The 27,870-nt window shown below is 41.1% G+C and overlaps 1 protein-coding gene across 4 annotated transcripts in view; it reads left to right on the forward strand.

Moving 5' to 3' along the window:
• Positions 1–27,870, forward strand: part of sspo (SCO-spondin) — a 90,483-nt gene that overhangs the window by 44,136 nt on the left and 18,477 nt on the right. For all 4 annotated transcript variants that reach the window (XM_030398963.1, XM_030398959.1, XM_030398960.1 and 1 more), the window contains 37 exons: positions 707–877; positions 964–1,134; positions 1,264–1,343; positions 1,467–1,636; positions 1,750–1,796; positions 1,997–2,197; positions 2,432–2,602; positions 3,179–3,379; positions 3,499–3,610; positions 3,766–3,986; positions 4,152–4,304; positions 4,450–4,616; positions 4,885–5,030; positions 5,439–5,659; positions 5,798–5,833; positions 6,093–6,257; positions 7,780–7,992; positions 8,813–8,980; positions 9,213–9,347; positions 10,564–10,801; positions 10,940–11,092; positions 11,201–11,247; positions 11,420–11,590; positions 11,806–11,982; positions 13,127–13,282; positions 13,499–13,623; positions 16,094–16,233; positions 17,122–17,168; positions 17,264–17,506; positions 20,172–20,333; positions 20,557–20,673; positions 20,800–20,938; positions 21,147–21,343; positions 21,486–21,656; positions 22,654–22,781; positions 22,898–23,052; positions 25,827–25,873. In XM_030398963.1, the coding sequence (XP_030254823.1) occupies positions 707–877; positions 964–1,134; positions 1,264–1,343; positions 1,467–1,636; positions 1,750–1,796; positions 1,997–2,197; positions 2,432–2,602; positions 3,179–3,379; positions 3,499–3,610; positions 3,766–3,986; positions 4,152–4,304; positions 4,450–4,616; positions 4,885–5,030; positions 5,439–5,659; positions 5,798–5,833; positions 6,093–6,257; positions 7,780–7,992; positions 8,813–8,980; positions 9,213–9,347; positions 10,564–10,801; positions 10,940–11,092; positions 11,201–11,247; positions 11,420–11,590; positions 11,806–11,982; positions 13,127–13,282; positions 13,499–13,623; positions 16,094–16,233; positions 17,122–17,168; positions 17,264–17,506; positions 20,172–20,333; positions 20,557–20,673; positions 20,800–20,938; positions 21,147–21,343; positions 21,486–21,656; positions 22,654–22,781; positions 22,898–23,052; positions 25,827–25,873 (5,562 nt within the window). The remainder of the gene's footprint in view (positions 1–706; positions 878–963; positions 1,135–1,263; positions 1,344–1,466; positions 1,637–1,749; positions 1,797–1,996; positions 2,198–2,431; positions 2,603–3,178; positions 3,380–3,498; positions 3,611–3,765; positions 3,987–4,151; positions 4,305–4,449; positions 4,617–4,884; positions 5,031–5,438; positions 5,660–5,797; positions 5,834–6,092; positions 6,258–7,779; positions 7,993–8,812; positions 8,981–9,212; positions 9,348–10,563; positions 10,802–10,939; positions 11,093–11,200; positions 11,248–11,419; positions 11,591–11,805; positions 11,983–13,126; positions 13,283–13,498; positions 13,624–16,093; positions 16,234–17,121; positions 17,169–17,263; positions 17,507–20,171; positions 20,334–20,556; positions 20,674–20,799; positions 20,939–21,146; positions 21,344–21,485; positions 21,657–22,653; positions 22,782–22,897; positions 23,053–25,826; positions 25,874–27,870) is intronic.

Consider the following 27,870-nt stretch of genomic DNA (forward strand, 5'->3'; position numbering starts at 1 on the left):
CTGTGGACTTGTTTTAAAACAGAAAAAACGACTGAAAAAAAAACACAAGATGGCTCCATACAGCTCATCTGGTGTAATCCAAGTCTCCGGAAGCCCCACGAAGCTTAAATTAAATTGATTTAATAAGTTATTTACACCCTTGCATGTGCCGTCAAGCTTGTGCACCAACTTCAGATGGATTGCGTGCTAACGCTCAGCAACTACAGTGAAGATTTAAGCCTGAAAAGAGTAAATAACATCTTTTCTAATTAAATTGGGATCTCAGGGCGTCTGGAGCTGTATGGAGCCATTTTATGTTATTGTTTTGTTTTTCGTTGTTTTCTTTACAACAAGTCCCCCTCCCCTTTCATTAGGTAGCAGGATGCTCCAACGCTGTTTTGATGTGAAGGTGGTTGAGTAGATAAGATAGATAATGACTGAATTTTATTTGTAAGTGAATTAACCCTTTTAAGTAGATCATTTGTTCACACTTTTATTCTCGTGTTTGCTGAACAGACAGCTGTATGCCAATAAACTCTAACTCATCTTCTGTCTACACTAAATCATCTCTAAAACTCAACTTCTCAAGCTTGATGAATTTGCTGTATTCACAGCCAATGTGAATAATCCTGGAGACTGACAAATAAGATGTATGAATAAATTGCATTTTTCTTACTACAATATATCTTTCTTGATCTGCTCCCTCACATACAAACACACTCTGCAGTTGATGGCCAGTGGTCAGTGTGGACTCCTTGGGGTCAGTGTTCAGTGTCGTGTGGAGCAGGTCTCCAGTCCAGGTACCGGTTCTGTTCCAGCCCCCAGCGCTCTGGCAGTGGCCTGCCATGTCTGGGCCCTCAAAGAGAAGACCAAGTCTGCGTCACTGCCCCATGTGACCGTGAGTTTGTTTTGCATTAATTCAGTTCAAATTAAATCCTTTAAAATAGCCTGGAAAGTCATCGAGGTCCTCCCTGGCTATTCCAGGTGACGGTGTCTGGGGTCAGTGGAGTAACTGGACAGATTGTACCAAATCATGCGGTGGTGGCTTTCGAGGCCGAGGGAGAAAGTGTGACAGTCCCAGTCCAGAGGGGGAGGGGAACTACTGTGAGGGGCTGGGAACTGAGGTCATAGCCTGTAACACTGACCACTGTCCAGGTACGTTTACAGAGTGTGTAGAATGTAGATAAGGCGAAAAGTGCGTTTTGTGTACATCTGCACATTGAGTCTTATACAGCTGATTCTGGGTCAGTGTTTTGAAAGTTTGTCATTATTTGTATGTTTTAGTGGCACCATGCTCACAGGTCCCAGGCACAGTGTTCAGTAGCTGTGGTCCCTCCTGCCCTCGCTCCTGTGAGGACCTAGCTGTGAGTATCACTCCAAGTTTGACTGCCGATTTTACTCATTACCACTGGTTTTAACAGGAAATTGTACTTTGAAAATAAGAAGAATTCTGGTGATGATAATAGCAATTTTATCCTGACCCTCAGTATTGTGAGTGGCAGTGTGAGCCGGGGTGCTACTGTACAGAGGGGAAGGTCCTGTCAGCTAATGGGACAGTCTGTGTTGAGAGGGAAGACTGTCCCTGCCTGGACCTTAGCACTGGACACAGTCTGGATCCAGGGGAGACCACTAAAGCCCCGGATGGATGTAACAACTGGTCAGAATAGTCACACACAAGGAAAACATACTTTGCATGCATATACAACACATTTGCCATTTTGAGAAAATGGACAGGAAAAAAAAAAAAATTGGCTTTCCTCTTTGTTTCAGCACCTGTGCGGGTGGGAGGTTCAACTGCTCCAGATACCCTTGTCCAGGTGGGTGAAACCAGCTGTGGATATTCAAAACACAAGATATGAAATTTCTTTTTGTATTGCTTGTGCAGTCTTCTTCACCCGCACAAAAAATGTATGCAGTCTATATGTCTGACTGATGATTAAAAAACATTTCTGCATTGTAAAATGATGTCTAGGGTCGGCCATAAATGTAGATGTCACATCCCTCTGTGTGTTTCCAGTGTCAGGTGGTTGGTGTGAGTGGTCAGAGTGGACTCCGTGCTCCAGGACCTGTGGGGCAGAGTCTGTGTCCCGCTACAGGAGTTGTGGCTGTCCTGAGCCAAAGGCTGGAGGAGCTGCCTGCTCTGGAGATCAGGAAATGCACAATGGGATCGGAGTTCAAATACAGAGACAACCCTGCCCCGTCATCACCTTCTGTCCAGGTAAGTAGCCACCACTCATCATCACTATCATTGTCTTTTAATGACTGTACCTCACACTTAAGCAGTTTTTGACAGAAGTATTTAGCCCCTAATCTTAACTTATCATTCAAATCACTTTCATTCTGTCCTCTCCTGCTTCTTTTCTTTGTATCTATAAGTGTGTCTTTTTATTGTCATCTATTACCTGTTCTATAAGTAAGTCAAAATAACTTATTTTACTCACTCTCCCTCTAGTTCACGGTTCGTGGAGTCCCTGGTCAGTGTGGTCAGAGTGTGATGGGTGTGCTGGGTCGTCCACTCGCACAAGGGAATGTAACAGTCCTCCCACCAGGTTTGGTGGCCTGCCCTGTATTGGAGAGCGCAGGCAGAGGCGTGGTTGCCATGACAACACAACTGTCTGCTCAGGTCAGCATGATAAAGGGTTGAATAACAATTGTGGATTTATGTTGAAAAGCATTGATGTCCCACTTCGAGGAAGGTTAATGGATGAAAATGAGGATGAAATGAGCAAAGGAAGAAGAAAAGGTGGAGAGAAACTCTTAAGAAATTAAAAGGCCCCACAAGAAACAGTATGGCGCCTAATCAGCATTTCTGTCCCCGCTAGAGTTGGATGCCAAACAATCTATTAAAATGAAATGGCTGCCTGATAGGGAAGATTATTTAACTCTCTGCTCTGGTTGAACTCTCCCTGGCCTCTCGTGTCACTGTGCATGTTTGGCTCTAGCTGAATGACAACAGGAGCGACTGATACACAGCGTGGTGACATGCTCCTGCACTGAAACATTGTTCATCAATCATCCTTTTCAGTAATACATTTCATTTATTATCACATAATGAAAACATTCTTTTGATTTTCATTTCATTTCATTGCCACTCATTTTATAAGGATGACAATGTTTTCCCAACTCTACAGCCATAAGACCCATGATTCCACTCTGTGTGTTGCTCTTTTCAAACTGCACTCTCTTCTGTGTTATGTAGACTGTGGTGGAGGCCAGGAAGAATGGCCTTGTGGGAAGCCCTGTCCTCGCTCCTGTTCAGATCTCTATGGCGACACAGAGTGCTTGGACTCCCCCGGGTGCAGGCAGACATGTGGTTGTCCGGGTGACATGGTTCTGCAGGATGGCGTGTGTGTGGCCAGGGAAGAGTGTCGCTGTAAATACCAGAACAGCTCTGCTACTGGTTAGATCCACAATCTGTTTGTGTGAACATTGCCAATGGAAGTGGTTTCATTGCATGGGTTAACTGTGTTGGACTCAGCAGAGATTGGTCTCATCAACAGATTTTTGTCTCTGATACAGAAATAACATCCAGTATGCCAGATTCCAGTAATGCATCATGGATAGGGCCTGGTGGATCTGATTGGCAGTTTGCAAATCCAGGAGACAGCATCATGAGTGACTGCAAAAACTGGTACAGCTTGACTGAATTGCTCTACAACGTTTTGATTCTTGTAATAAGATTGATTTATATATGTATAATTAAATTTGTTTTTATGTACCAAAAAAACTCAAGTCTTTTATTTTCCTTTATTTCGCTGTTTTGTCATCTTTCTCACTTTATCTCAGTACATGTGAGGCCGGGGTTCTGCAGTGTCAATCCGTCCCTGGTTGCCATGTTGACGGTGGCTGGAGCCAATGGGGGGTCTGGACTGAGTGTTCACTTCCTTGTGGTGGAGGAGTCAAGTTCAAGAGACGCCAGTGTGATAACCCATCCCCTCAGAATGGTGGGAGAGGCTGCCTTGGAGTCGCTGAACAGCAGAGAGACTGCAACACACACCTGTGCACAGGTAGTCCCGTCTGACCAACCCAGTTTGGACTTTAGAAAAGATGAGAAAAATAGAATTGTATCTCTTACATTACCCTTTGGAAACAAAAGATGGTTTCCTCCATCTGGAAAGTCCTTACCTACTATGCTATTGTGTCTTTTCATCAGAGTATGTTTTTGCTTCTAGACTCGGCGGGCCTGTGGCTCCCATGGTCTCAGTGGTCTTTGTGTTCTGTCAGCTGTGGTGGAGGACAGCAGTCTCGGTCTCGTGTCTGCAGCTCTTCACTCTGCAGCGGCCTCAGCCGCCAGAGCAAAACCTGCAACACCCAGGTCTGCCTCGGTGAGTCCTGCTTTCCTGTAGATCAACTGTAGCTATTGCATCTATGTGATTTGAATTATGACATCCAGTGTAACTCTGTCATTTTGAACTCTTTCTGAATTGTTTTTAATCTGTGTCTCCATGCTGACATCATGTTGTTGTACAGAAGTGGGCTGTCCTCCTGGCAGGTTGTACAGGGAGTGTGAACGAGGGGAAGGCTGTCCGTTCAGCTGCGCTCATGTCAGCGGCAGGGAGGGCTGCTACTCTGATGGCTGTGAGGAAGGCTGCCACTGCCCCCCACAAACCTACCAACACCGTGGAGTCTGCCTGCAGGCGAGTCCCTGTCTTCTGAGCAACTTTTGTATTCTGATAGAGAGATGATATTTTGCAGCACAAACATTAAAGCTTGTGGCGCAATTTCACAATTTGCCACATTTTCAAACTGTGTTAAATGAGCTAAAATGCTTTTGAATTTAATAAAAGCTAAAGATACTCACTGCAAGTTTCCAAATAGACTAAACACTGATTTCTGATGATGAAAACCATAGTACCATTTGTGGTAATATGGTGAAATTAAAAAAAAAAAATGTTTGTGTTTCAGGAGTGCCCATGTCTGGTGGACAAAGACTTTCTGGCCTCTCTGCAGAGTTTTTCTGTCACACCCATCTCATCTCTGCTCCTCCATAACGTCTCTGAGGGAGTGGAACTTCAGAATGGAGAGACTCTGGTTCATGACTGCAGCACCTGGTGAGCACAAAATCTTGGGCATATTTGCAGATATACTTTTTCCATACAGTCCTACACACTGCCTACTACATGCTAACTCTTACTGCAGGACAGATAACAAGGTTTCTACTATCCCAATATAAGACCTCCTACGATGTTTAAGAAAGAGAAAAAAACCTATCCTATCAAGATTTCCATCCAAGTTTCATGGAAATACGTCCAGAAGTTTTTGTTTTTCCCTGCTGACAAACCAACGAACTAACCAACAAACAGACACAGGTGAAAACATAATATGCTTTGCAGAGGAGATTAAAAACGCATACAGTATCATGAATTTGAAAAGGTGTGGCCCCAAGTCCACTTTTTAATCTACCACTCTATGGGCCTCTAGCATTCAGCCTCAATCTTCCTCTCCTCTGCTCCCTGTAGTGGCTGTGAACATGGCAGATGGAACTGTTCCTTGGAGCATTGCCCAGTTGACGGCGGCCTGTCACCCTGGGGCTCCTGGAGCTCCTGCTCGCTGTCCTGTGGCGGTCTGGGACTGAAGACTCGGACCAGGGGCTGCAAACAGCCTGCTCCGGCACACGGAGGAAGAGACTGCCATGGGCCACGCCAAGAAACCACCTACTGCCAGGCTCCGGACTGCCCAGGTACAGGGGCCAGTGTTGGTATAGTTGGTACTGTAGGGACGTGAAGTGATTATTCATTCGCTGCCATTATTTATGGATATAACAGAGACACTGAATAGTATACTTTGTACTCATTGATTTTGTGTTTGTTGTTGGCAGTTACTGTTGGTCCAACAGAGGAACCATTATTACCAGGTAAGTTAAGTTTAATACTAGCTAGTCTTCTCCGTTGTTCATTTGCTCTATTTTTTACTGAATTACTTTTTTCTATTTTTTTCTTTCACATATGTTTTGCTTTCTGCTCACTTTCTGATGTTAGTAATTAGCTGTCTATATGATAAATTACAGTATATTGTGATCTTTTATGTGTGTTTTTCCTTACCTCAAGCTTCTACTATGGTGTCCCTCATGAAACAAATCCTGTCCTTTCTATTTCCTCATCCTTCTTCTTTAGATGAGGATGCTGGCTTCACTCCCTGGTCGTTATGGAGTCCCTGCACTAAGACCTGCTCCAGCGCTCTCAGCCCGGCCATGAAGTCTCGTCATCGACAGTGTATCAAACCTCCCTGCTCTGGAAGTTCTCACCAAGAGAAGGCCTGTAACCTGCCTCAGTGTCCCGGTACAGCCACTCATAATGTCTCTCTTTGCTGCTGTCAGCGTTTATGGTTACTGCCAAATCTTGTACTACTTAAGCTAGTAAGGCATGACTTTCATAAACCAAAGCTGTCCGCATTGTAAACATGTTATATTTTGATGCCTTTGTAGTGCTTTATGCAACATTAATAGGGAATTTGTGTGTGTGTGTGTGTGTGTGTGTGTCTGTAAAACGTGACGCCGGGTTAGACAAGATCGTTAGCTGCACGCAATGACCCTGAGTCTATGTGAAGCATAATTCAAATCATGTCAAATTAGCCATGTAGCAAAGCAAATTACCAATAACCCGACTACACAGAGATCACAATAACACCAAAACAGTGGACAAACACATAGATTAAACACATCAACCAGAGTTAAACAGTCCTGTGCTTAGCAGTACTATGCTATGCTCTTCGGCCAGAAATGCAAGTCATATAAGTTGTCAAAGACACTACCCGTTACCATATCACTGTTGCTTGGTCCTGTAACGTTGCTTTTTGGGTTGCATTGTGGTACATTTCTCTTTTATTTGATGGGTGAAGGATCTGTTTAGCTGTCAGACTGTGAACACCGTCAGACCGACACACCCCTGAACCGCGCCTCCGGCTTTTCCATTGACACAGACGCTGTCTCGCCTCTGCTGCGGCTCTGATACTGACGGATCAGAGCTGCAGCAAAACTGTCCCCCCCCTCCACATCTGAAACTATCACTCAGACAGTGATGCAGAGAATCAGTGCAACAATAGAAATGAATGAAGGTGGCTGTGCAACCATTAAGGGAGCCACTGCTTTGACAAAGAGCCTGCAGACTTTGTGATAAGATACAGGTCTCATTATTTAGATATTAACAGCCTGTGTGAGCGAGCACGCGATGTAAGCCATGAGATTTCCTCAAGTAAAATGTATTAACAAAGATGCTCTTTGGTATTTGTGTTGTGGTTTGGGTTGTAACTTCGTTATGATGCTTATCTCAAAGATGAAAGAGCAGAGTTTTTATTGTCTTCCTCTTTTATTTACTGATCATCTCAGACGTCAGTAGAGATTAGTGCGGACAAGCTCTTCATCTGAAGTTTTGATTCCAGAAAGGTTGTAGATAGTGGTATTCACAAACAAATTATCTTGCTTCAAACAAACTAAAACTGTAAGACTTAGGAGAATTTATTGGCATTATGTTTCAAATAGTGTATAACTAAAACTAGGAGTCATTGTTTGCGTTTTAGTGGCCCCTTTCGGGGAGGGTGAGGCGAGGGGTGTTCAGTTGGTTGGGATTTGTGTTCAAAACAAGCTCTGTGCACAGTTTCCATTTTAATGATAAACATTGCGACATTGCAATCAGTGCCATAAACAAAATCGTATTTAAAGTAAACTGATACAATTGGACTAAGAAATAGGAAAGGAGATGCATGCCAGCAATTAACTAAACCATCACAATTAATTAGACTGAGCTATACAGATGTGGAACTACAATATTAGACAATCATATGTCTTTTGTAATATGTTCCCAGATGGAGATGACGCATGTGTAGGGGCTGACTGTGCACTCAGGAACTGTTCATGGACAGAGTGGGGGGAGTGGGGCTCTTGTTCGCGGTCCTGTGGAGTGGGTCAGCAGCAGAGGATCCGAACCTTCTTAAGCCCTGGCACCAATGGCTCGTGGTGTGAAGACATACTGGGAGGAAACCTGGAGCATCGCTTCTGTAACATCAGGCCCTGCAGAGGTCAGTAATCTCTCTACCACGCAGAATTAGCCTTTTTCAATTCAACCCATTCTGATTTTGAAAGTTCTTCTCATCACTGTACATCCTATCTTGAGTCAATGCAGGGATTGTCAAGCTTTGTTTCAGTTTTTGGAGGTAGTTTACCGACCGTATTGATTTCCATGAATTGAAACAGGGTATGAGAATCCAGCAGGAAACACAGACGTGGTAATACTCTGAATTACATTATTGTTGTGTTGCAATGTTGCATAGACATTATCCTTCTGCACCTACAACATGTTTATGTTGTATGCACCTGCAATACATTATGTTTATTATTTAGTGAAATGATGAAAACAAATGGCTGCCAGGCGACAACAGATTCCCTAACTGAGGGGCCCTGGGGGCAAAACTTAGCTGTGGGTCCCCACTGACCCCTCACCCTCCAGTTTGAGGTTGAGCCTATAAGACAAGGTAGTAAGGTGATAGTTTCTGTAAGGCACCTATCAATTCAATTTATATTGTGTTTTTATAGAAACATTTTAAAATTATATAATGACCACAAAGTCAGCCTTTTCTAACTTTAATGTCTTCACTTAATAACTCATTAAAAAATATCCCAGGTTTACTGTTTCAAAATCACTGTTTTTTTGTCCCAATCTGCAATCACATAATATCCATCAAATCAAGTACACTGTTATCACAACCAAAATAAATGATTTATATATATAGATATATTTAAATATATATATACTTAATGTATTTATTATAAGACATGCAGAAACACTGTGTCGTGTTGAATGTATGTGCTTGTTTTCATGTTTATGTGTTGATGCTGTAGTGGATGGAGGCTGGTCGCGCTGGAGTCCCTGGTCCCGCTGTGATAAGCGCTGTGGTGGAGGACGCTCTATACGGACCCGCTCCTGCTCCAGCCCGCCACCCAAGAACGGTGGGAAGAAGTGTGAGGGAGAGAAGAACCAGGTCAAACCCTGCAACACCAAACCCTGCGGTGAGACAGACTCACCATGTTCACTTGCACTTGCTAAGTTTAGATCAAGGATAGTTCATCCTGTGCAAAGACAACTGCTCATTAATTCAGCACATGGCTGTTTTTTTAGGTAGGTCTTTGTTCAAATACTCAGCGCAGCCTGTGATCAGCATTCTTGGTGAGGCACATTCTATGGAGAGAATGCCTCCAGCGTCATGGGAAAATTCATGACCTTCTGTTTGTGTATTGTCAGATGAGAAAGGGTGCCCGCCAGGCCAGGAGTTCGTGTTGTGTGCCAACCAGTGTCCACAGCGGTGCTCAGACCTCCAGCAGGGCATAGAGTGCCAGGGCAACACCGAATGTCAACCAGGCTGTCGCTGCCCCAAAGGCACTGAGGATGCTATCATTTTATTAACAGATAAGCCTGTGTGTCTGTGTGTGTGTTTGTGTGTGTGTGTGAGTGAGTATGTGTGTGTTTGTCTGCTTATCAGGGGGATTTTTTCCTAAAGGTTCTGTGCCTGCTTCTATTCGAAAGATAAGCACGATATAATGGTGTGTGTGTGTGTGTGTGTGTGTGTGTGTGTGTGTGTGTGTGTGTGTGTGTGTGTGTGTGTGTGTGTGTATGTGCGTTGGCATGTGTGTGTTGGGTGCACAAGCTACAGTATATCTAAGCTTCAAGCCTAGTTGCTGGTTGCTGTTAACCATGAGTTTGTATAACCACTGTCACTATTACAGTAGCTCCAATTTTTCCCAATTTTTTTCCAAAAATGTCCAAGGCTACGCAGATGGTTTTTGGTTTATTCATCCAGGTCTCGAGATATCTGTATCTGGCATGTCATAGGATTGAAAAGTAACATATCTTTTAGAATATAAACTTGTCCTGACTCTCACTGTAAATAGTTTTCAGTAACCAGGACAATGTCATTTTTAATTTGGGGGTTTCAGTGCCATCAGGCTCTTACATATTGAATTGGTGTTATAATTGCATTTTAAAAATGTACAACCGCCAGATGATTTATAGGCTGACTCCTTTGCAGCCAGTACGTGATCAGAGGATTCAGTAAAAATCCAAATAGTTAGAAAAAATGTAGAAAGGATTGTTTCTTGTCTTTTTTTCAAAGTTTTATTTATGAGTTATGACTTTTCTTAAATTCTGTCTATACCTCAATTGGAATTATTGCCTTCGCAATGAGGACTACAGAATATCGTTAGGCACAATGTGGGAATTCTCTTTTTGTAATGGATGTTGCTGTTGCATTTTTAAGTTTTCACGTCTGTGAGCAGAACAAATGGCTTCACCTCCACAATACTGTGTTGGAGGCAGAAATCTCTGACAGGCATCTCAAGACCTGGACTAATGAAACTAGAAGCTATATTCATGAATACAGATAGAGGTAGGGGATTAATAATGTCTCTTGCTATTTTGGTAAAATGACTCTTAACTTTTTTCTGGGGTTATCTTAGAGGAACTTACAGTACATCCCCAAACCAGCTGCTGTAATCTAATGCAATGATGTCTAATCAAAATTCCTCATGTCTGTTCATTAAAATAGCAACTAGCCTAAATTACTACTGTGTGTGTGTGTGTGTGTGTGTGCATCCAGGCCAGTTGCAGCAGGACGGGATGTGTGTGCAGCTGTGGCAGTGCGACTGTGTTGACTCACTGGGACAGATTTGGGCAGCCGGCAGCTGGCATCAGGTGGACTGTAACAACTGCAGCTGCTCTGACGGACAGCTCCTCTGCACCAATGACAGCTGCCAGGCCTCCTGCATTTGGAGCTCCTGGTCCAGTTGGGCATCATGCAGCGTTTCCTGTGGGCAGGGCCAGAGAACTAGATACAGGTAAGGGAAGGCAACTCATAAATACCTGATTAACACCTGTTCATATTACATTATTGCTCTTAAATTGAAATCTATAACATCGGTGCCCTCAGGGAAATATACAGCACGCTAAACCATAAATGTACTGTTATGTGTCAGATCTCTTATCCCGGAAACTGAAGGAACAGATTGCCAGTTCGAGGAAGTGCAACATAAATCCTGTGACCCGGGACCCTGCCCACCTCTCTGTCTCCATGACAATCAGGAGCTTAGAGTGGGAGACACCTGGCTGCAGGGCGAGTGTAAACAATGGTGAGAATGATGCAAGAAAACACAGACATAAAGACTATATTGCAGGAAAAAGGTTTGGTAATAAGAATTATCCCTTTTTTTAAAATCTGTAATTTGTTTGCCTTCTAGCACGTGCACCCCAGAGGGACATTACTGCCAAGACATTGACTGCAGAGGTAAGTGACTGCATTTATTTAAAAAGAGTAAAGGTATAGTAAACCTAAATGTGTTAACATAGTCACTCAGCTGACAGTACTAGCTTAATTTAAATGAGAATATACTGATAAAATACACATTTCCATCATTTGCATCAATGTCAAATGACTGAGTCCTGTGTGTTGTTTCCAGTGGATGGTGGCTGGACTCCATGGTCAGTGTGGTCTGACTGCTCTGTGACCTGTGGTCAAGGCACACAGGTTCGAACCCACGCCTGTATCAACCCACCTCCACGCAACAATGGCTCTGACTGCAGTGGGCCAGAGAGAGAGACACAGGACTGTCATACTCCTCCCTGTCTGGGTTTGTTCAAACATGTTACTGTTGTATTCATTTGTTCAAACATGTAACTGTTGTATTCATTCATAAAGTATTTGTCTATTACCAAGACTGACATCATTTGAACTAAACACACTGGATGAACTGTTTGTAGAAAGAGATTGTCAGCAAAACAGGATTATGAGGTAAGTTAATACAATTTACATTTTCTCGTATGATATTGACTCTCCTGTCTACAGACGACCTTTGCCCGTGGTCGCCATGGTCATCGTGTACACGAAGCTGTGGTGCTGGTTCTGTGTCAAGGCGCAGGGTGTGTGTGTGTGAGGAGGGAGGAGATGCAGCGTGTCCGGCTGAGATCGAGGCAGAGAGGAACAAAGAGGAGACCCAGCTGTGCTATAAACAGCCTTGTCCAGGTACACACACACCCACACACACACACACACACACACACACACACACACACACACACACACACACACACGACTCAACAAACGTTACTGGTGATTGTAGGCAACTAGGTATGTAAACAAATGCTGGACAGTCAAACAGCAGGAGCCACTGTACAGCACGATAACAACTCCTCGCTCTTCAATTACATCTGATGGAGGAGGTTCATATACAGCAATGACTTCACATGATTCAGCCCAGGTTTGAGTCCCAGCCTGAGCCTCAATCTCCTCAAGATTATTGTGAGTTTTGTTCATAATTCTATTTAAGACAGCTTCTGTTTGGGAGCATCAATTTAGTGTGTGCAGCCTTTTTCTACAAAGGCAATACAGTGAGACATTAATTAAAAAGAACAGCGTGTGCCGCAGACAGCAAATTAAAATGTATTATTGTTGTTATCATTTTTATAATTATTATATTAATGTTGGGAAGCAAATTATGTTGTTTGTATTTAAGGCTGGAAAATATGGCCTACCATCTGAAGCACAGCTCAATACATTCTCATATTTACCTCCATTAAAACTTAATGTATATCTTTCCTTGTGTCTGCTACTTGCCTGTCCTGATTAATTACACAGTGCTTGCTTTACATTGTGGGTAGGATATTGAAACTGTTGTCAGTAAATGTCTATGTGCTTAGATTATATATGTATTGGATATTGTGGTGAGTGAATTTAGTTTGCATTGATCTTCTCTAACTGAAAACATGTAATGTATGTCCAACCCTGTCCTGAGCTAAATTTGGAAATTGATGAATGCAATGATTGATTTGATATTATTGGACTATTTATTGTTGTTAGTGTCAGGTCATCGTGGTTGCTTATTGAATTTTTGCTATTGGTTTAATTGTAGTCTGGCGGTTGATGCCAGTGAAACGGTTTTATATTGATTGTAAAAGAGTTATGAGGTCTATGAATAGAGCCATTACATACTGATTAAATTGGATATGTTTTCCCCTTTGTATAACTTATAAGCAATAGACTAACCAGGACTAACACTGGATAACACAAGCACATGTGCTCCCTCACAGATTCTGAGTGAATCACAAATAACATGAAGTGTTTGTTTAAGCATGTAGCAGCAGATTGGTTGATCTGCTCTCTCCTGCAGGCTGTCCCATGTCAGAGTGGAGTGTTTGGTCTCAGTGCTCCTGTGTGTCTCAGAGGCAGCAGCGCTACCGTGTAGCTCTATCCCCAGCCACCAGGGGGCAACAGTGCACTGCTGTTGAAACCCAGAGCAGGTCATGCAGTGTCAGTCATTGCGATGGTGAGTTAACAACTACTGTAAAAGGAAAAATATGTATAAGGGAGGCCTATTTGCGGTTCTGTTATTGCTCTTATCAACTTCAATTTTATTTTGAGCACACAAACCAAGGAAATCAAACACCTTGTTGTGCTTTTGACCCAGCACATGTGTATGATTGTCATGTTTTAGTGCATGTTGATACTATCCAATGTTTTTTTTTTTTACTCATATTTGTAGATTGTGAAGCCCCATTTGTGTACTCAGCATGTGGCCCACCCTGTGAGAAGCAGTGTGCTTTGCAGGGCCGTGAAGATCTTTGTTTAGGTGTCAAGGAGTGTACACCTGGCTGCTACTGCCCACAGGTGAATATTGAATTAGCCAAAGTCTATTTTATATTCTATAGAATTAATCAAAGTGTTTGTTTTACCATAATTTACTGGTAGAAAAACTCTGTGTCTTGTACTGACTTACAGATAATTTAATTATCTTTTGTCATCTTATGTCGTTATTTGAAATTGTATTCATCACATTCATTTAAAATGTATGTTTGATGTTAATTAATAGCAAAACTTTAACTAAAATTAGGATGAGTAGGGGACCTTGTTAACCTGTTTGGCCAAAACTAGCAGTTAGACCGAGATGTTGCTGTTGTTTAGATATCAAAGATGCTTCAAAGCACCACAGTACATAAAATAAGCATAGCAGAAATATGATCAGGTAAGATAGGTCAGACCATCGTATTTTACTGTATACACAAATCTCTGCAGCACAACTGCCAATTTTCTGGTTGGAAGTGATGTAAATAATGTTTGAATCAAAATTCTACCTCTTTTACACGGAATAAATACACATTTTGTTGGATCAAAAAAAGTAATAAAAATTATGATAAAAGATGTCTTCACTTCAGGATAATTGTTTCTGTAAACGGTCATTTCGTAGGTGAGACTAATCTTGATACTGTATGGATAAAGGCACATTATTGGTTACTGCAATGACCAGTAACCAATAATATGCCTTTATCCGACAAATGTCAATCAGATAGTTGAATCAGATGGGTAATAAGATGCTAAAACACGCAGATACTATTGATTGATTCTGTTTTTTGACATGTTTCACAAACCACGGCTATAAGGAAAACGTTATGTACTCTGACTGTTTGCAGAGTAGCTCATGCAAAACTACCCTGCTGCTGTTATCGGTGAAACGGACTTAGGCAGATGTGATAACAATGTGTGAGTGGTACATACAGTATGAGCCATGGAGAGGTGCTCTACGAATGTAGCAAGCCTAACACTTGGCCAGACTTATTTTTATATTTCTAAGATAGGAACTGCCCTTGTATACGGAAATGGATCATCACATGTCATTATTTTGTTAAAATATACGCTTTTGAGAGTTTCTATTATTTACTTGTTCTTGTCACCTGTTTCCTTTGATAGTAGTTAACAACATGGCTTGAAATAGCAAACTGCAACACAGGTAAATGATGAAAGGAAATATGAAAGTGATCAGGGCTTATATCAAGAAAGGCTTCCACTTTGGGGTCTTGATCAATCTGTCGGCATTTAAATAGCAGCTTGTGGTTGCAGAGTAGCGATGTATAGCTCACTGTAGTTGAAGAAAACTAAAAAAAGACAATCCTTAAAAATGAAACCTTACTGTCTTGTTTTGCCTGTGACTCAGACTACACATTACGTGCACTGCAGGCATTTGCTCTGCATGAGGCTGCATAAGTAACGTGTTCAGGGCAGGACCTTGTAGTGCTCATTCTATATTTATGTCTTAATTCTATTCTTGAATACATTAACTGTAGAGGTAAGCAATCATAAGGTTGTCTGATTGAAAGTTCTGCTCCTCCCAGTTTGTACAAACTCTGCGTTTGAAATATAAAGATTTTAAATGTCACTGCAGTAAGTATGTGGTGAACATTTGTGAAACATAAGTATGACAATGTTGCAATCTGCATGTCACAGTAATTCTGTATCGCTAGACTACTGTGTTGGCAAGTCCAGGGCAAGAATATGCTGGCATGAATTTAAATGGTGTAATAGGGATTGCTGCTGCATATTGTTGTTTATACATTGCTGCGATATAAGTTGCAATGACAACTTTATAATGTTGTTTGGCCCAGTTTGTAGCCTCCAGCTTTGATTTATTGCAAAAACCTGGAAAATCTTCTCTGATAGACTGATGATACGCCTAAACAGCAGCAGGGAGCAGAGATGATGAAATATGGAACAGAGAGCAGATCACCAGATACGCACAACACGCCAGTAACCATTATTCATTTAACAGCTATGGATTACTTTTATGTTTCATTGAATACTTAAACCTGCAGCAACTGATTTATTTGCCATTCTTGGGTCAGCAAAAACAGTGGGTGTACAGTGAGTTTATCAGATCTTTTTCACTGAAAACAGCTGGTGGCTGGGGCCAAAACACTACAAACACTATGAAAATTAACCAATAAAAACAGCATTGAAGTTATGCGCTGGACTGCTGAACAATAAGCAACTCACCATAAAGCTCCATAAAGCCAAGAGCAGCTGATTATTCTCCTTTCACTTTGTCCTTTGATAATATAATTTTAAAGAAACATCCCTTATTGTTGCTCTAAACGTTAAGATAATGACCAGCTGCAACATAAATGCATATTTTACTGTTGTTTTTGTTTTTGCCTTGTATGTACAGTCAGCAACATAGAGTATATTGACTGAGAATTATACCACAGATACAGGGGAAAAGAACTGTTAGGTTTTAGTGTACATCTGTACAAACAAAAACACTATCACTGCACCTGTTCTTCTTTCATGTGAATTGTGTGTTTTCCAGGGCCTGCTGCAGCAGAACGGGAGCTGTGTTCCTCCAGAGGAGTGTGGCTGCGTCCACCTGCAGCACCAAGCTTCAGGAGAACCACCCAAACCTGTCACTGTCCCTCAGGGGGCCACAGTCACCATAGGCTGCAGTACCTGGTTGTTAAAAACATATATTGAATATATTTAAATATTTTAATATGGAGTCATTGAAGAGGGCTGTTTGTTTCTGTATACTTTGTTCCTGTTAAGCCAATATCGTTTAAATCTCCAATTTCTTTTTCATTACATAAATTTGGGTCTCTTCCTAAGTAACAGCCACTGTGTTTTAGTTTGAGATGTATTGAAGCCATTATTTCTTCCCAATACCAGTTCATGAACTTTGTGTATCAGCCGTCACTGTTTCCCAATCAAATACCTGTGCATTACAGTATATATTCTATTTCTTATACATGTACACAGTTTATTTCCAGTACAGTCAAAAAGTCAACCAATCAAAATACTTATAACCTGTCCTATAAAGTCCTGACTGTCATGGACTTTCATCCACAGTCACATGGCCGCAACTCCACTGAGAAAGCCAAGCGTTTAGACAAAACAAATCCTTAGATGTTTGGAAATAAATGGACATTTTTCACAGGATTCACCTAACATTTTAAGATAATATAATTATTTGCAATAAAAGAAAAATTATATTGCATTTAAAAACAAACACAAAATAAAAGTATTTTGACTAGTGGTGTCTGACTTTTGGACCCTGGTCTAAGAGTTGCATACAGGTGTATTGGAGGCATATTCTATACTGATATCATAACAAAACAACCCTAACTCCATGTGTCACTACAACAAGTGATGCATCAAGAAAAAGATAAATGCAGTATGAAGGACTTTTGCCATGGTTGCCAGCCTCTGTGTTGCATCTCAATCAGTATCCACTATTTCTCTTTTTTTTTTACTCTCTGTTTTCTCTCTTTACTATTTCTCTGGGATCTTTGCCTCAGTTTGACAAATTGTTGTTATCATCTTTTTGGCTCTCCTGTCCTCTAGCCTCTGCCATGATGGAACTTTACAGTGTGACAGTAGAGAGTGTGAAGGTAAGAAAGCAGATAAATAAGAGTAATGTAAGGTGCTCCTGGGTTAATAATCCCATCATTCTGTTACCCTGCCTTTTTTTTTTACCTTCTTTTAGTCATCCTCAGCGAGTGGTCAGAGTGGACTCCATGCTCTCCCTGTGTGCCCTCTGCTTCCCTGCAGCACAGCACCTCACAAGCAGGAGTTATCACTGGCAGTAACATGGTTTCAATTCAGAGGCGTTTCCGGGCCTGTTTGGACCTGGATTCTGGTCTTCCAGTCTCTAGAGAGGAGGAGGACAGCCAATGTCCAGGACCATTGGTAGAGGAGAGGTCCTGTCCAGATTCTAACATCTGCAGAGGTAATGGAGTGTGTCCAAGAGGACAAAAAGAGGCTCACTCTGAAGCAAGTCAGCCTTTTATCTCAGTGCAGAAATGCAGTCAGTTCTTCTGTCAGCCTTTGTCAAGCTCCAGTTGCTCCTTTAACTCCTCAGTGAGGAAAAATAATGAATGGGACAGTTTTGCTCCACCAGGTTCCCCTCAGCATGTTGCAGCAGTTTGATACTTTGCCACAACCATGAGATTATATGCAGACAACACAGTGAACGAGTCAGAGCTAGAAAAGCATGGCACCAGATTGGGTAAGACGGTGACTGTGGTGATGAAATAACTCTCTCTGGGATGGAGAGGGAAACCCTTTGATGCAAAAATAGGGCTGGAATACAATGCAAGGTGAATGTACTTGTGTAACAACTTTCAGCACTGAGAAAACTCTATGTGATTTACATAAAACATAAAAGACATTAAGACAAGAAACACAAATCAATATAAAAAGGATTTTGAAGAATTGAATAAAAGATAAATATAAAACTCAACAGTGCAGAAACAGTACATTAAGAGAAATGAATACGTAGCTCAGAATTTAATTTAGCCCTTTCAGAAAAAGCAGAGAAAACCAAGCATCTTTGGCATATTATTTATGAAGGGAAATTGGGCAACACAGTTGCAAGAATAAATGTTGGTAATGTACATTTTTGCTAATCACAGATTTGTTTAAACTTTACATTTCTCTATGTCACAACTTTGTGACAACACTTTGCTTTATCCCTTTCGGTTTTCCCAAAAGCTCTTGTTGAGGGTCAGGAAGAGATCATGTTTGGCCTTAAAATACCTGCCTTTGTCGCCACAAACGTAGCTGGAGATTGTCCCGAGGTCTCCTTAAAAGTAACAAGTGGTTTCACACTAACAAATGTTAAAACACAACTCTCAAATTGCTGTCAGTTGCTTGACTGTCTTATCACCTGAACTCCACCGCCATCCCCTCCACCTCTTATTTAGAAAGTTTTCATAAAAATGTGATGTGAATGTCATATGAAAGGTATTGTAGAAATGACAGGTACAAGGATAATAAAACAGGATTTTTGTCCTGGCCCAGTTGCCAGTGGGATTTTGAGCCTTAAAACTAAATGTAATTTCTCCACGTTTAGTTATGACCAAGGGAATAACCCTGTCCCAGAAGGCATGAGAGGTCTTGACAGCTCATAATGTAGCAACAGATCATTGATGTATTTTAGCCCTAAACCCCTCGATGTAAGATCAGTTATTTGACACACAGGAGGCCAGTGCCAAGACCTTTGAAGTTTCTAGTCTGAGTGAGGGTTTAGCAGCCGTGTTCCGAATGAGTTGCACTGTAATGCTTGTTAAATTCTTAAAATCATATTAGGCTTATTCAGTAATTTTCTTAATGTGAATTTGATTTGTAGAATGCAGTTACTTAGTGTTTTTAGGGGACTGTTGTTACTTGGTATTATTGTTCTGTAAATCTGTATGTAATTCACATAATTATGGTAATTATTTACTTTGTCTAAGCTAGTGGGAGATGGTTGTAAAGGATGCACAAAAGAGGCCCAAGAATGGGGCCTTGGGGTTCTCAGGTAACGCCTTATAATATCTTTTATTAATAAATGGTAAATGTATTGTTAATTAAACTTTACTTAATAGTTATGTCACTGTTAACAAACAATAAACTGCTCTATTAACCATGTATTGAATAATTGTAAAGGTTTATACATCAGTTGCAACTTTATGATGGCCATCCAGCTACACAGTATTTATGAACCGTTTTGTATTATAACCAACTTTACAATTAACACTTCCCTAATAAATGGTTTGTAAAGCATGTCACTGTTTGGTTATATTGACATAACTATTAATAACTATCAATGATGGTTATTATAAAGTTTTAATGGAACTAAGATTCAAACAAGGTTAGGAAAGTGCCTCAAAGTCACACTCAAAGTTTTTTTCTCAATATAAGTGAAGGAAGATGACTGGTAACAGGTTTTCATCAGTCTTTCTTTTTGAACGTCAGTTCACTGCTGCCTGTTCAGATGAATAGTTACCATCAGTAGATCGTTTAGGAGCTTGCAATCAGTGTCCACTGTAAAAAAAAAAATTGAATTGTACATTCCCACTGCCCTATTTCATATTATTCTCCAAAGCAGTAAAAATGGGAAAGCGATTTGAAAAAGAAAGGAAGAGTTTGAGGTCCATGTGTCTGTGGGGATACATCAGGTTGATTGGATTTGGTGTTGTGTCTGTGCAAAGAATGATTCATCTTCATCATCCCTCTACTCCTCTCTGACCTGTCCCCTTTGGACATGAAAGGGGAATGGCTATGAATTACTACCCTGCCTAATGGACCATAGGTCTGATTTGCATTTCAAATACTTGATGTATTGTACTTCATCATTATTAGCCCAGATATGTAAGATTTGTTATACTGGGAGTGTTTTTTATTCAAATAAATACAGCAAACTCTAATTTCTGATATAAATCAAACATCTCACCATCTTAAGTATGCTTGAACATAAATCCATAAACAATACATTTGCTTTGTTATTGCTGATGATGATGAGTATAATAGCAATTATGGCTGTTACAGCAGTCATCATGATAATTGCAGTCATTATAATTAGGAGGAGAACAGAGCTGATGGTAGTTGTGATAATTATTCTACCCTTTCAGATTTGTGCGTGTGGAGTGTGTGGAGCGCCTGGACAGCCTGTGCAGAGCCCTGCAGCGGTGGAGTCAGGCAGCGCTACAGACAGCCCCTGGCCTCTCCTCAAGGGCCCTCTTGTAAAAGCCAACAGACACAGAGTCAGAGCTGCAACACAGGACTCTGCCCAGGTACAGCTCTGCCTTTGTTTTAAATTCACTACACTTAGATATTAACATACTCTAGCGAACACAAGGGATGTTCACAGAGAGGTAAGTGGAAACATCAGGCAGCACTTCGGGGAAAAAAGAAAATATCACAAGAAGGTAAAGTCACTTCCTGAAGCGCATCCAGTGAACTTTGCTTATATCTTTATTCATGAAGAGTGGGAAAAATTGATTCCTTGTTTCCTAGGTGAGCGCTGTGAGGATAGGGGACGGATCTACCAAGAGAGCTGTGCCAATCAATGTCCTCGCAGCTGCACTGACTTATGGGAGCATGTGCAGTGTCTCCAAGGAGCCTGTCACCCAGGTAATCTTTGCCTTCTAATAAGAACAATATTTTGAAATACTTTTTCATCTCTGGATCAGACGGCAACATTTAGAGAGACTATTTTTCGATTTCTCTTAAATGTTTCTTTTATCCTTAACTTTTTAGGTTGTCGGTGTCCAGGGGGACAGTTGTTGCAGGATGGCCACTGTGTGTCAGTGACAGAGTGTCGCTGTGGTATCCCATCAGGCAACGGGACGCTGGAGTTCCTCCCAAAAGATGAGCTTTCCATGGACTGTAACAGCTGGTGAGAGTGGCTTGGTGTCTGTCTCATTTTCAGATGTGGATAGTCAAAATCACGAGTTTGAGCTTACAGAACAAATTGGTCTGTAATATTAGAGAGGAAATTTACTTGAAGAGCAACTTTCATACTTTACACTGCTCAGGTCTGTTCTTTTCTGTTTAACATGAGCTCACACTTTATCTGAATTTTTCAAACACCCCTCTATCTGCAGTGTGTGTGAGAATGGCACTCTGGTATGCACCAAGCTTCCCTGCCCGGTGTACGAGCCCTGGAGCCCATGGAGCTCCTGCTCAACCTCATGTGGGCATGGCCAGAGGAAGAGGACGCGGCTCTGCCAGGACACAGAGGGTGGTCCTACCTGCAGTGACACCAATCAGACAGAGATCTGTGATATGCCATCGTGTCCAGGTCTGACATGGAACGAGTAGCTGCATGCACAATTTAGAAAATGTTTTGCACCACGCAAATTCGACCCAGTGTTTATTAGACACATTTCTGAGACTGTCTTTGTTTTCACGTGTCTATCCTGTGTCCTTTGTCCTCTCCCTAGCGGGGTGTTTGTTGAGCGAGTGGTCACCCTGGAGTGAGTGCAGCGCCACATGTGGTGGTGGGTTGTCAATGCGGAACAAGACAGTCCTTAGAGAGCCAGAGCCTGGTGGGCCGGCTTGTGTCAGACCACTTGAACAGCACACTGTCTGTAACACCAACAGCTGCCTGCATGGTAACGGTCGCATCTACTCATTCATATTGGAATTAGAAATGTAATTTAAACATTGAAATTTTCCACATGTTTTATGCATTTTGGATATTATTCAGCTTTAAAATGTCGGGCAAAAGTATTCAGAAAACCTTTACACCCACTAATCTTAAACCCTGTCCCACTTCATACAATCACATAGACGCTCCGATCAGACTTTAAAAGATCCACAACTTATTAATTCAACTCTTTCATATCATTGATTGCAGTGTTAATTTTTCAAGTCAGCCCCTCTAAGATTTTTACATTTCTATCTGTGGGGTGGAATGTTCAGAGCTACAGTGGGACAAAACAAAGTGGGGAAGTTTCACCCAATATACATTACATAGACATAAAAAAGCGCAATTTTTGCCTTTCACAGACATCTGACTACAGAGGCAAACAGACTTTTGTCTCCTCCAAACATAAGTTTCCCTTGCAATTGAGTTTAGCTCCCAGCCCTTATTTCAAGTAATACAGTTTAGCTACCAGACATCATTCAAGCAATGCAGTTCAGCTCTGTGGGATTAAGGCAACACAATCTGTCTCTTGTCTATTTTTTTCCTTCATTATTCATCAACAACTATTCATACCTTTTTCCACCTTTATCCACTAATTAATTCTTTCAGAATAAGACCCCGTAAACTTCATAATGTCCCACATATTTCATCCAATATGAGTTGTATTCAACTTTTAAATTATACTAATCATACCAATCATTTAAATTTCTTACATTATTGATAATATATAACTTTGAAAACCAGCAATGCAATTTAGAATTAGTTTTTTGTAAATCCTGCATTCACACCACAGTTTCTTCAGTAATTTCTTCCTCTAGTTTATTAACATTCGGAACAGTCTGTTCTAAAAAAAACACAAATTGTAAAGTGTGCATAGAGAAATAAACACACAACTGTCGACTGAGATATATTTGAGAGGTGATGTTAATAATTGTATTTTCATTTGTCTCTGTGTGATGCAGAGTGTCCTACTGGGAAGGTGTTTAGTGACTGTTCTGGCTCATGTCCATATACCTGTGAAGACCTGTGGTCACACACTCAGTGTTTGCAAGGACCCTGCACCCCTGGGTGTACTTGCCCTCCTGGACAGGTCTGGACACTTCACTTTGTGCTTGTGTCTGTGTTTGCACGTGGTCGGATGTGATTGGATATTATCTTACCCATGATAAGATCGGATTCTTCCAAGCCTCACTGTGTCTCTCATAGGTGTTGCATGAAGGCTCCTGTGTGTTCCACGCTGACTGTCCCTGTTCACCACTGTCTTTGCCGACTCCGTACCAAAGCTGGAATGTCAGCACTGAGGAGCTCAAAGAGACTCTTCTGCCACCTGGAACAGCCATTCAGAACCTCTGCAACACATGGTAATACACCACACATTTAATTATTTCTTAGGTCACCAAGGTCATTTTATGAGCATCAAGCCTTTCCTTTCCTGCAGTGCAGTACTTTTGTCTTACCCTTCTGGCAATGAAAGTAATTACACAAACTATACATTATATTGCCATTTTCTTGTGATTAACATATCCAAGCTCCAACCTTATCTCCATAAACAGATATCTGCATATGAATGCAGTATCTGTAGGGAAAGGGAGAAGATGTTGGTATCAGAAGTGTTCTGCTTTCTGTTTGTAGTCCGAATAGTATTGACCGAACATGTCTCAGCGGACTTTGGTTGCTCGCAGGTAAACTTTTATTGATTGATTTATCATATTTATCTGTTATCCCTCAACACCTACTCAGTTTTTGTGTCTCAAGTTGCTAATCAAAGGCCTAATACATTGGCTGTTGCCCACAGAGGCTAAAGCATCGCCAGATGAGGGTCGATGGCTTCCGAGACAAGCTGCAACCAAGTTCAAAGTTTCTTCCTGGTTTCAGTTATTTTCACCTTGCTACAGCTTCAGTGGTCTAGACCAAGTGACATAGTAGTTCTGATCAAAGACCACCTGAATGCATATACCTGTTAAATATGACATGGTCACATTATATCTCCCAACTGAATGAGTCGAGGGAACAATAAACAACTGACTGTCACACAGTGGACTGTAGGATACTGATAGACACTGCTGGTGTGACAAAGGTATAAAATCCCTATCCTTTATGCATTCAAGAACAGAGAGCTCAAACAGGAGGACGTATGATAAGCATGTTTGACTATGCGTGCTATGGGATTTGATAAAGTTCATGCAATTTGTCAGTTTCAAGAGAACTGCAGATATTCTCAATAGGGCAAAACAAAGGATTGTGGTGGGGAAAAGAAACTGATACCTAATCTGTTCCATAGATGTCTTCCTGAAAGTGGACAAAGGTGAGCACACAATAAAAATGTGCATTTTCTAACATCAATCAGGGGTGAGGAGTTATAGCTTTGAGTGGTGAGTGAACTTGAACTTGATTTTCACTGAGCGACTAATATAGTATGACAGTTTCAGTTCGTTTAATTGAGACTTTTACACTGAGGTGGCTTACATTTTTTTTATCAGCATTGCCACTATTTTTTTTTTTATTACGAGTTTGTCCCTTTTGCCTCGTAATCAAGTGGTTTCCTGAATATTAATGCAATCATGTAGTCATTCATCAACGGTGGCCCTTAAGAACAAACGACAGCGACAAAAAGAAAAACACATCAACACTGTTAAGTTTATTGTGTTTTTGTTAATTTTTGGTGTTTTTGTTAATGTCGTCTTTTTCTTTTTGTTGTTGTGTTTTAGTTAAGTTGTTGTGTTTTTGTTAATGTCGTCTTTTTCTTTTTGTTGTTGTGTTTTAGTTAAGTTGTTGTGTTTTTGTTAATGTCGTTGTCGTTTTCTTGTTGTCGTGTTTTTGTTAATGTTGTTGTCTTTTTGTTAGTCGTTGTCTTATTCTTTTTGTCGTTGTGTTTATGTTAGGTTGTTGTGTTTTCTTAAGTTGTTGTGTTTTTGTTGTTGTCTATTTCTTTTTGTCCTTTTGATTCTCCATATATTGTAGTCATTTGCCTTTCAGGGCCACCGTATTCATCCATTCTAAAGGACAGTTTGGCACAGTTGTGGCTGTGCTTCTTCAACAATCTGAATGTCCTCGCAGTCACCCAATTCTCATTTCAAACGTCATTCTCTAGTCCACATAAAACAGACAATAATGTAAGTCATTAATAATTTCTGAGGTTTGTAATATGCAATACATAGTCTGCCTTGAAGCGAGAGAATTCCCTCCTGCATTAATTAAGTCTGATTTTCATCACTTCATACTAAGACCATGCAGCATCTCATGGGTATGTACCTCTAACAATAGCTTAAAAAATGATTCAAATTTAATTAAATCATCAGAGTCATTAATTGAATAGAACATCATTTATAAAAAAAAGAAAAATGATATTTTGGTACAGAATGTAACTAAATGTGTTCATTTATTATTTCTATTTGCTAAATTGCAATTTGATGAATAAATAGAGATAAAACATGCATCAAGCAATTTCTAAAACACACGAATCATATTTCAGTAATTCAGTACTTTCATTAATGTACTCAGCCTTGATTCTGTCAGTTAGTGGACATTAGTAGCGGAAAGTGTAACATTTTAATCGCAGAAGAAATGTTAGTATCAACAATGCATTTTGATAATTATGTTCCAAACAGACCACCGAGCCTTCCAGAATAACTCTTATGACCAATACAACACCTGAGTATTTTCGGATCTTCTACCACTTTAGTCTAAGGTTAGGGAAAGGTTGTGGTCCTGCTTAGATTTAGCATAGGGGACACTTTGGGTTGGTGGCGACGTCCTGGCTCTTCCCAACACCTGGAAATGAGACTGAATAATCAAATATCTTTATCTACAGTTGTTCACCTCAGCTTCAACATGGTACTCACATCATCTTCAAGTGCAAGTGCAGAGAGTATCAGCAGAGTTGATCAGTTATACAGGCATCAGCAGACCAGTTTGGTACTATGATATCTCCTGTAATAGATAGTCTGACATGCAGCAGACATGCCGTAAGTCATTTCATCTACCTCACAGTAATCATTTGATATAGTATGATGGTCTCAACTGAGTGACATGGTGGTTGCATTGGTGTGTCAGTGTTCAGTAATGTCAACCTCACTGTTTTGTCCCACATACTGTATAACCTCCCTTACCTGATTCATCCTCTAACTTTCTCCAGCGTGTGCCAGGGAGGAGTGTTCAACTGTACCTCGGAGCTCTGTGATGGTGAGTGATAATCCGTCACAGCTGTTCTCACCGGGGCGCATTTTTTGCACTTTATGGGGCCTCTCTGTTTTAGCTATGAAAGCACCAGCAACAATATTCTTTAGCTGACCTGTCAGGATCATGATAGATATATCAGCCTATCTATAGTTAGTAACAGCTGCTGCAACAGTTGGCTCAAATAACTGAGCGGCAGTCACATCAATCACATCCTACAAAGGCCTTTACTGTGTTTACCTTTTATAAACATGCGATACCATCTTGAACTAGCGGGAAAGCGCTGAAAGATAACAGGGAGTAGGTTGCAACCCCTCGTATCCTCATAAGAGAATGTGTGAATAGCTCTGTGATTTGACCCAGGTTTTTATCTGTCGTCATCTCATCAGCCATGCCTTTTATCCTCCTCTCTGCCAAGAACAATGTTGATTAGAGTGTTGAAGAGGGCTGCCTCCTACAGCTCTCAATAGAACTTCAGTTAAACAGAAATCATGGAGGTGACAGCTTACAATTTGTAAAAATAGGATCTTTTTTAGCACTGATCAGAGCAGTGATAAGAAAACGGATAATGTACTAATTATTGATGGCATTAAGTGTATAGAACAGGTTTGACTTCACATGGTCAAAAGTGATCATGCCTGAAAAAAATATACATACAAAAATAACCTGTTAACGCACAGGATTGGATGATTTCTTTAAATTGTTTAATTCCTCTGGACTGTGGTTTTCTTATTGGATGGACTAAGGTTGGATTTTATGCGACAGTCTGGTGTGCCTCTCTCCGCTCTGCTAACAGAGAGCAACAATAGCTCACGTTAGTTTAGAAATGGATTCTTCTGTCATCAACTAACAACCAGCTTCCATCTCAAGTAGTAGTTCCACAGTAGTTCCACACAACATCTTCAAAATTTGCAATTGGGAAACTTTGGGAAAGCAGACACAATCCTTCTCATCTGGTCCTCAAACTCTAGCATACACAGCAAAAGTAAGTCACATTCTCAAACCATTGGAAACCGATGCATGAATAGAGCAGGTAAATCAGCCTGCAAGTAGGTCAGTAAGATGATCTGCATTGCAACGAAATTCACTACAGTGATGTGGAGATTAGAATTGTTTTAGGTTATTTCTGTGTTTTACTTTGTTCTTGCCAGAGTCTGTGATTCTCAAACCTCTGCATGGGAGATGATGAGTAAAGTGTTCTTATTATGTATATAAATATGAGGATAAGAACTGGCTGTCCCTGACTGATGAAAACATGGGAGTTTGTCCTTTTTCGTGCTTTTTACTTTTTACTCTTTAGCTCTCTTCCTTTTTTTCCAATCTTTCCTTCCCATTAATGCTTAATTTTATCCAAGAGACCTCTAAGTCAAATCTAAAAAAATAGCAAGCAGTTTAGAATTTGTCTAAAATTGTGCACATCAATAGCCTTTTTTAGATAGAAAAGGCGACACATTTGCTCCAAGGTAAGGACGGAAATGTGCCGGCCTGTCTTTCTAAAATGGAGGCGTAATATTCCCTCTTTTCCAAAAGCCGCCTCTGAGGTAGGCGTAAACATGTGACGTGACGCGAAGCTCGAAGTTGGGCTGTGAACAATGAAAACGAATTTGACTTCAAAATAAGAGCTTTACATTGCACCCCATTGGAGTTTAGAACTGGGTTCTTAGCGGGGGGCTTTTAATTTGAAAGTAGCGACCGTTCTTAGCTTGCCGACACAACAACAAGCTAACACAACCAAACAGCTACAGAGACCGAGGAGACGCTAGCATCTCCTGGATCTCAGCGGCTGTCCAGTTGCTCATCTTAATGTCCGCCGATGGAGTGTTGGACTGAATGTTGTGATCAGCTGTGTCCTGGTTTTAACTATCCGGCTGTTGGTCGCACTACAGTGCAGGTCATTGACACCTCCGCCCACCTCACGCAGGGGCCGGCACATTGCTGCCTCGTTTTTAGATAGCAGACGAGGCGGAAATAAGTGTACCCTCCGAGGAGGCAAATCGGCGGAC

This window comes from Sparus aurata, chromosome 19, assembly GCF_900880675.1.
Source record: "Sparus aurata chromosome 19, fSpaAur1.1, whole genome shotgun sequence".
NCBI lineage: Eukaryota > Metazoa > Chordata > Actinopteri > Spariformes > Sparidae > Sparus > Sparus aurata.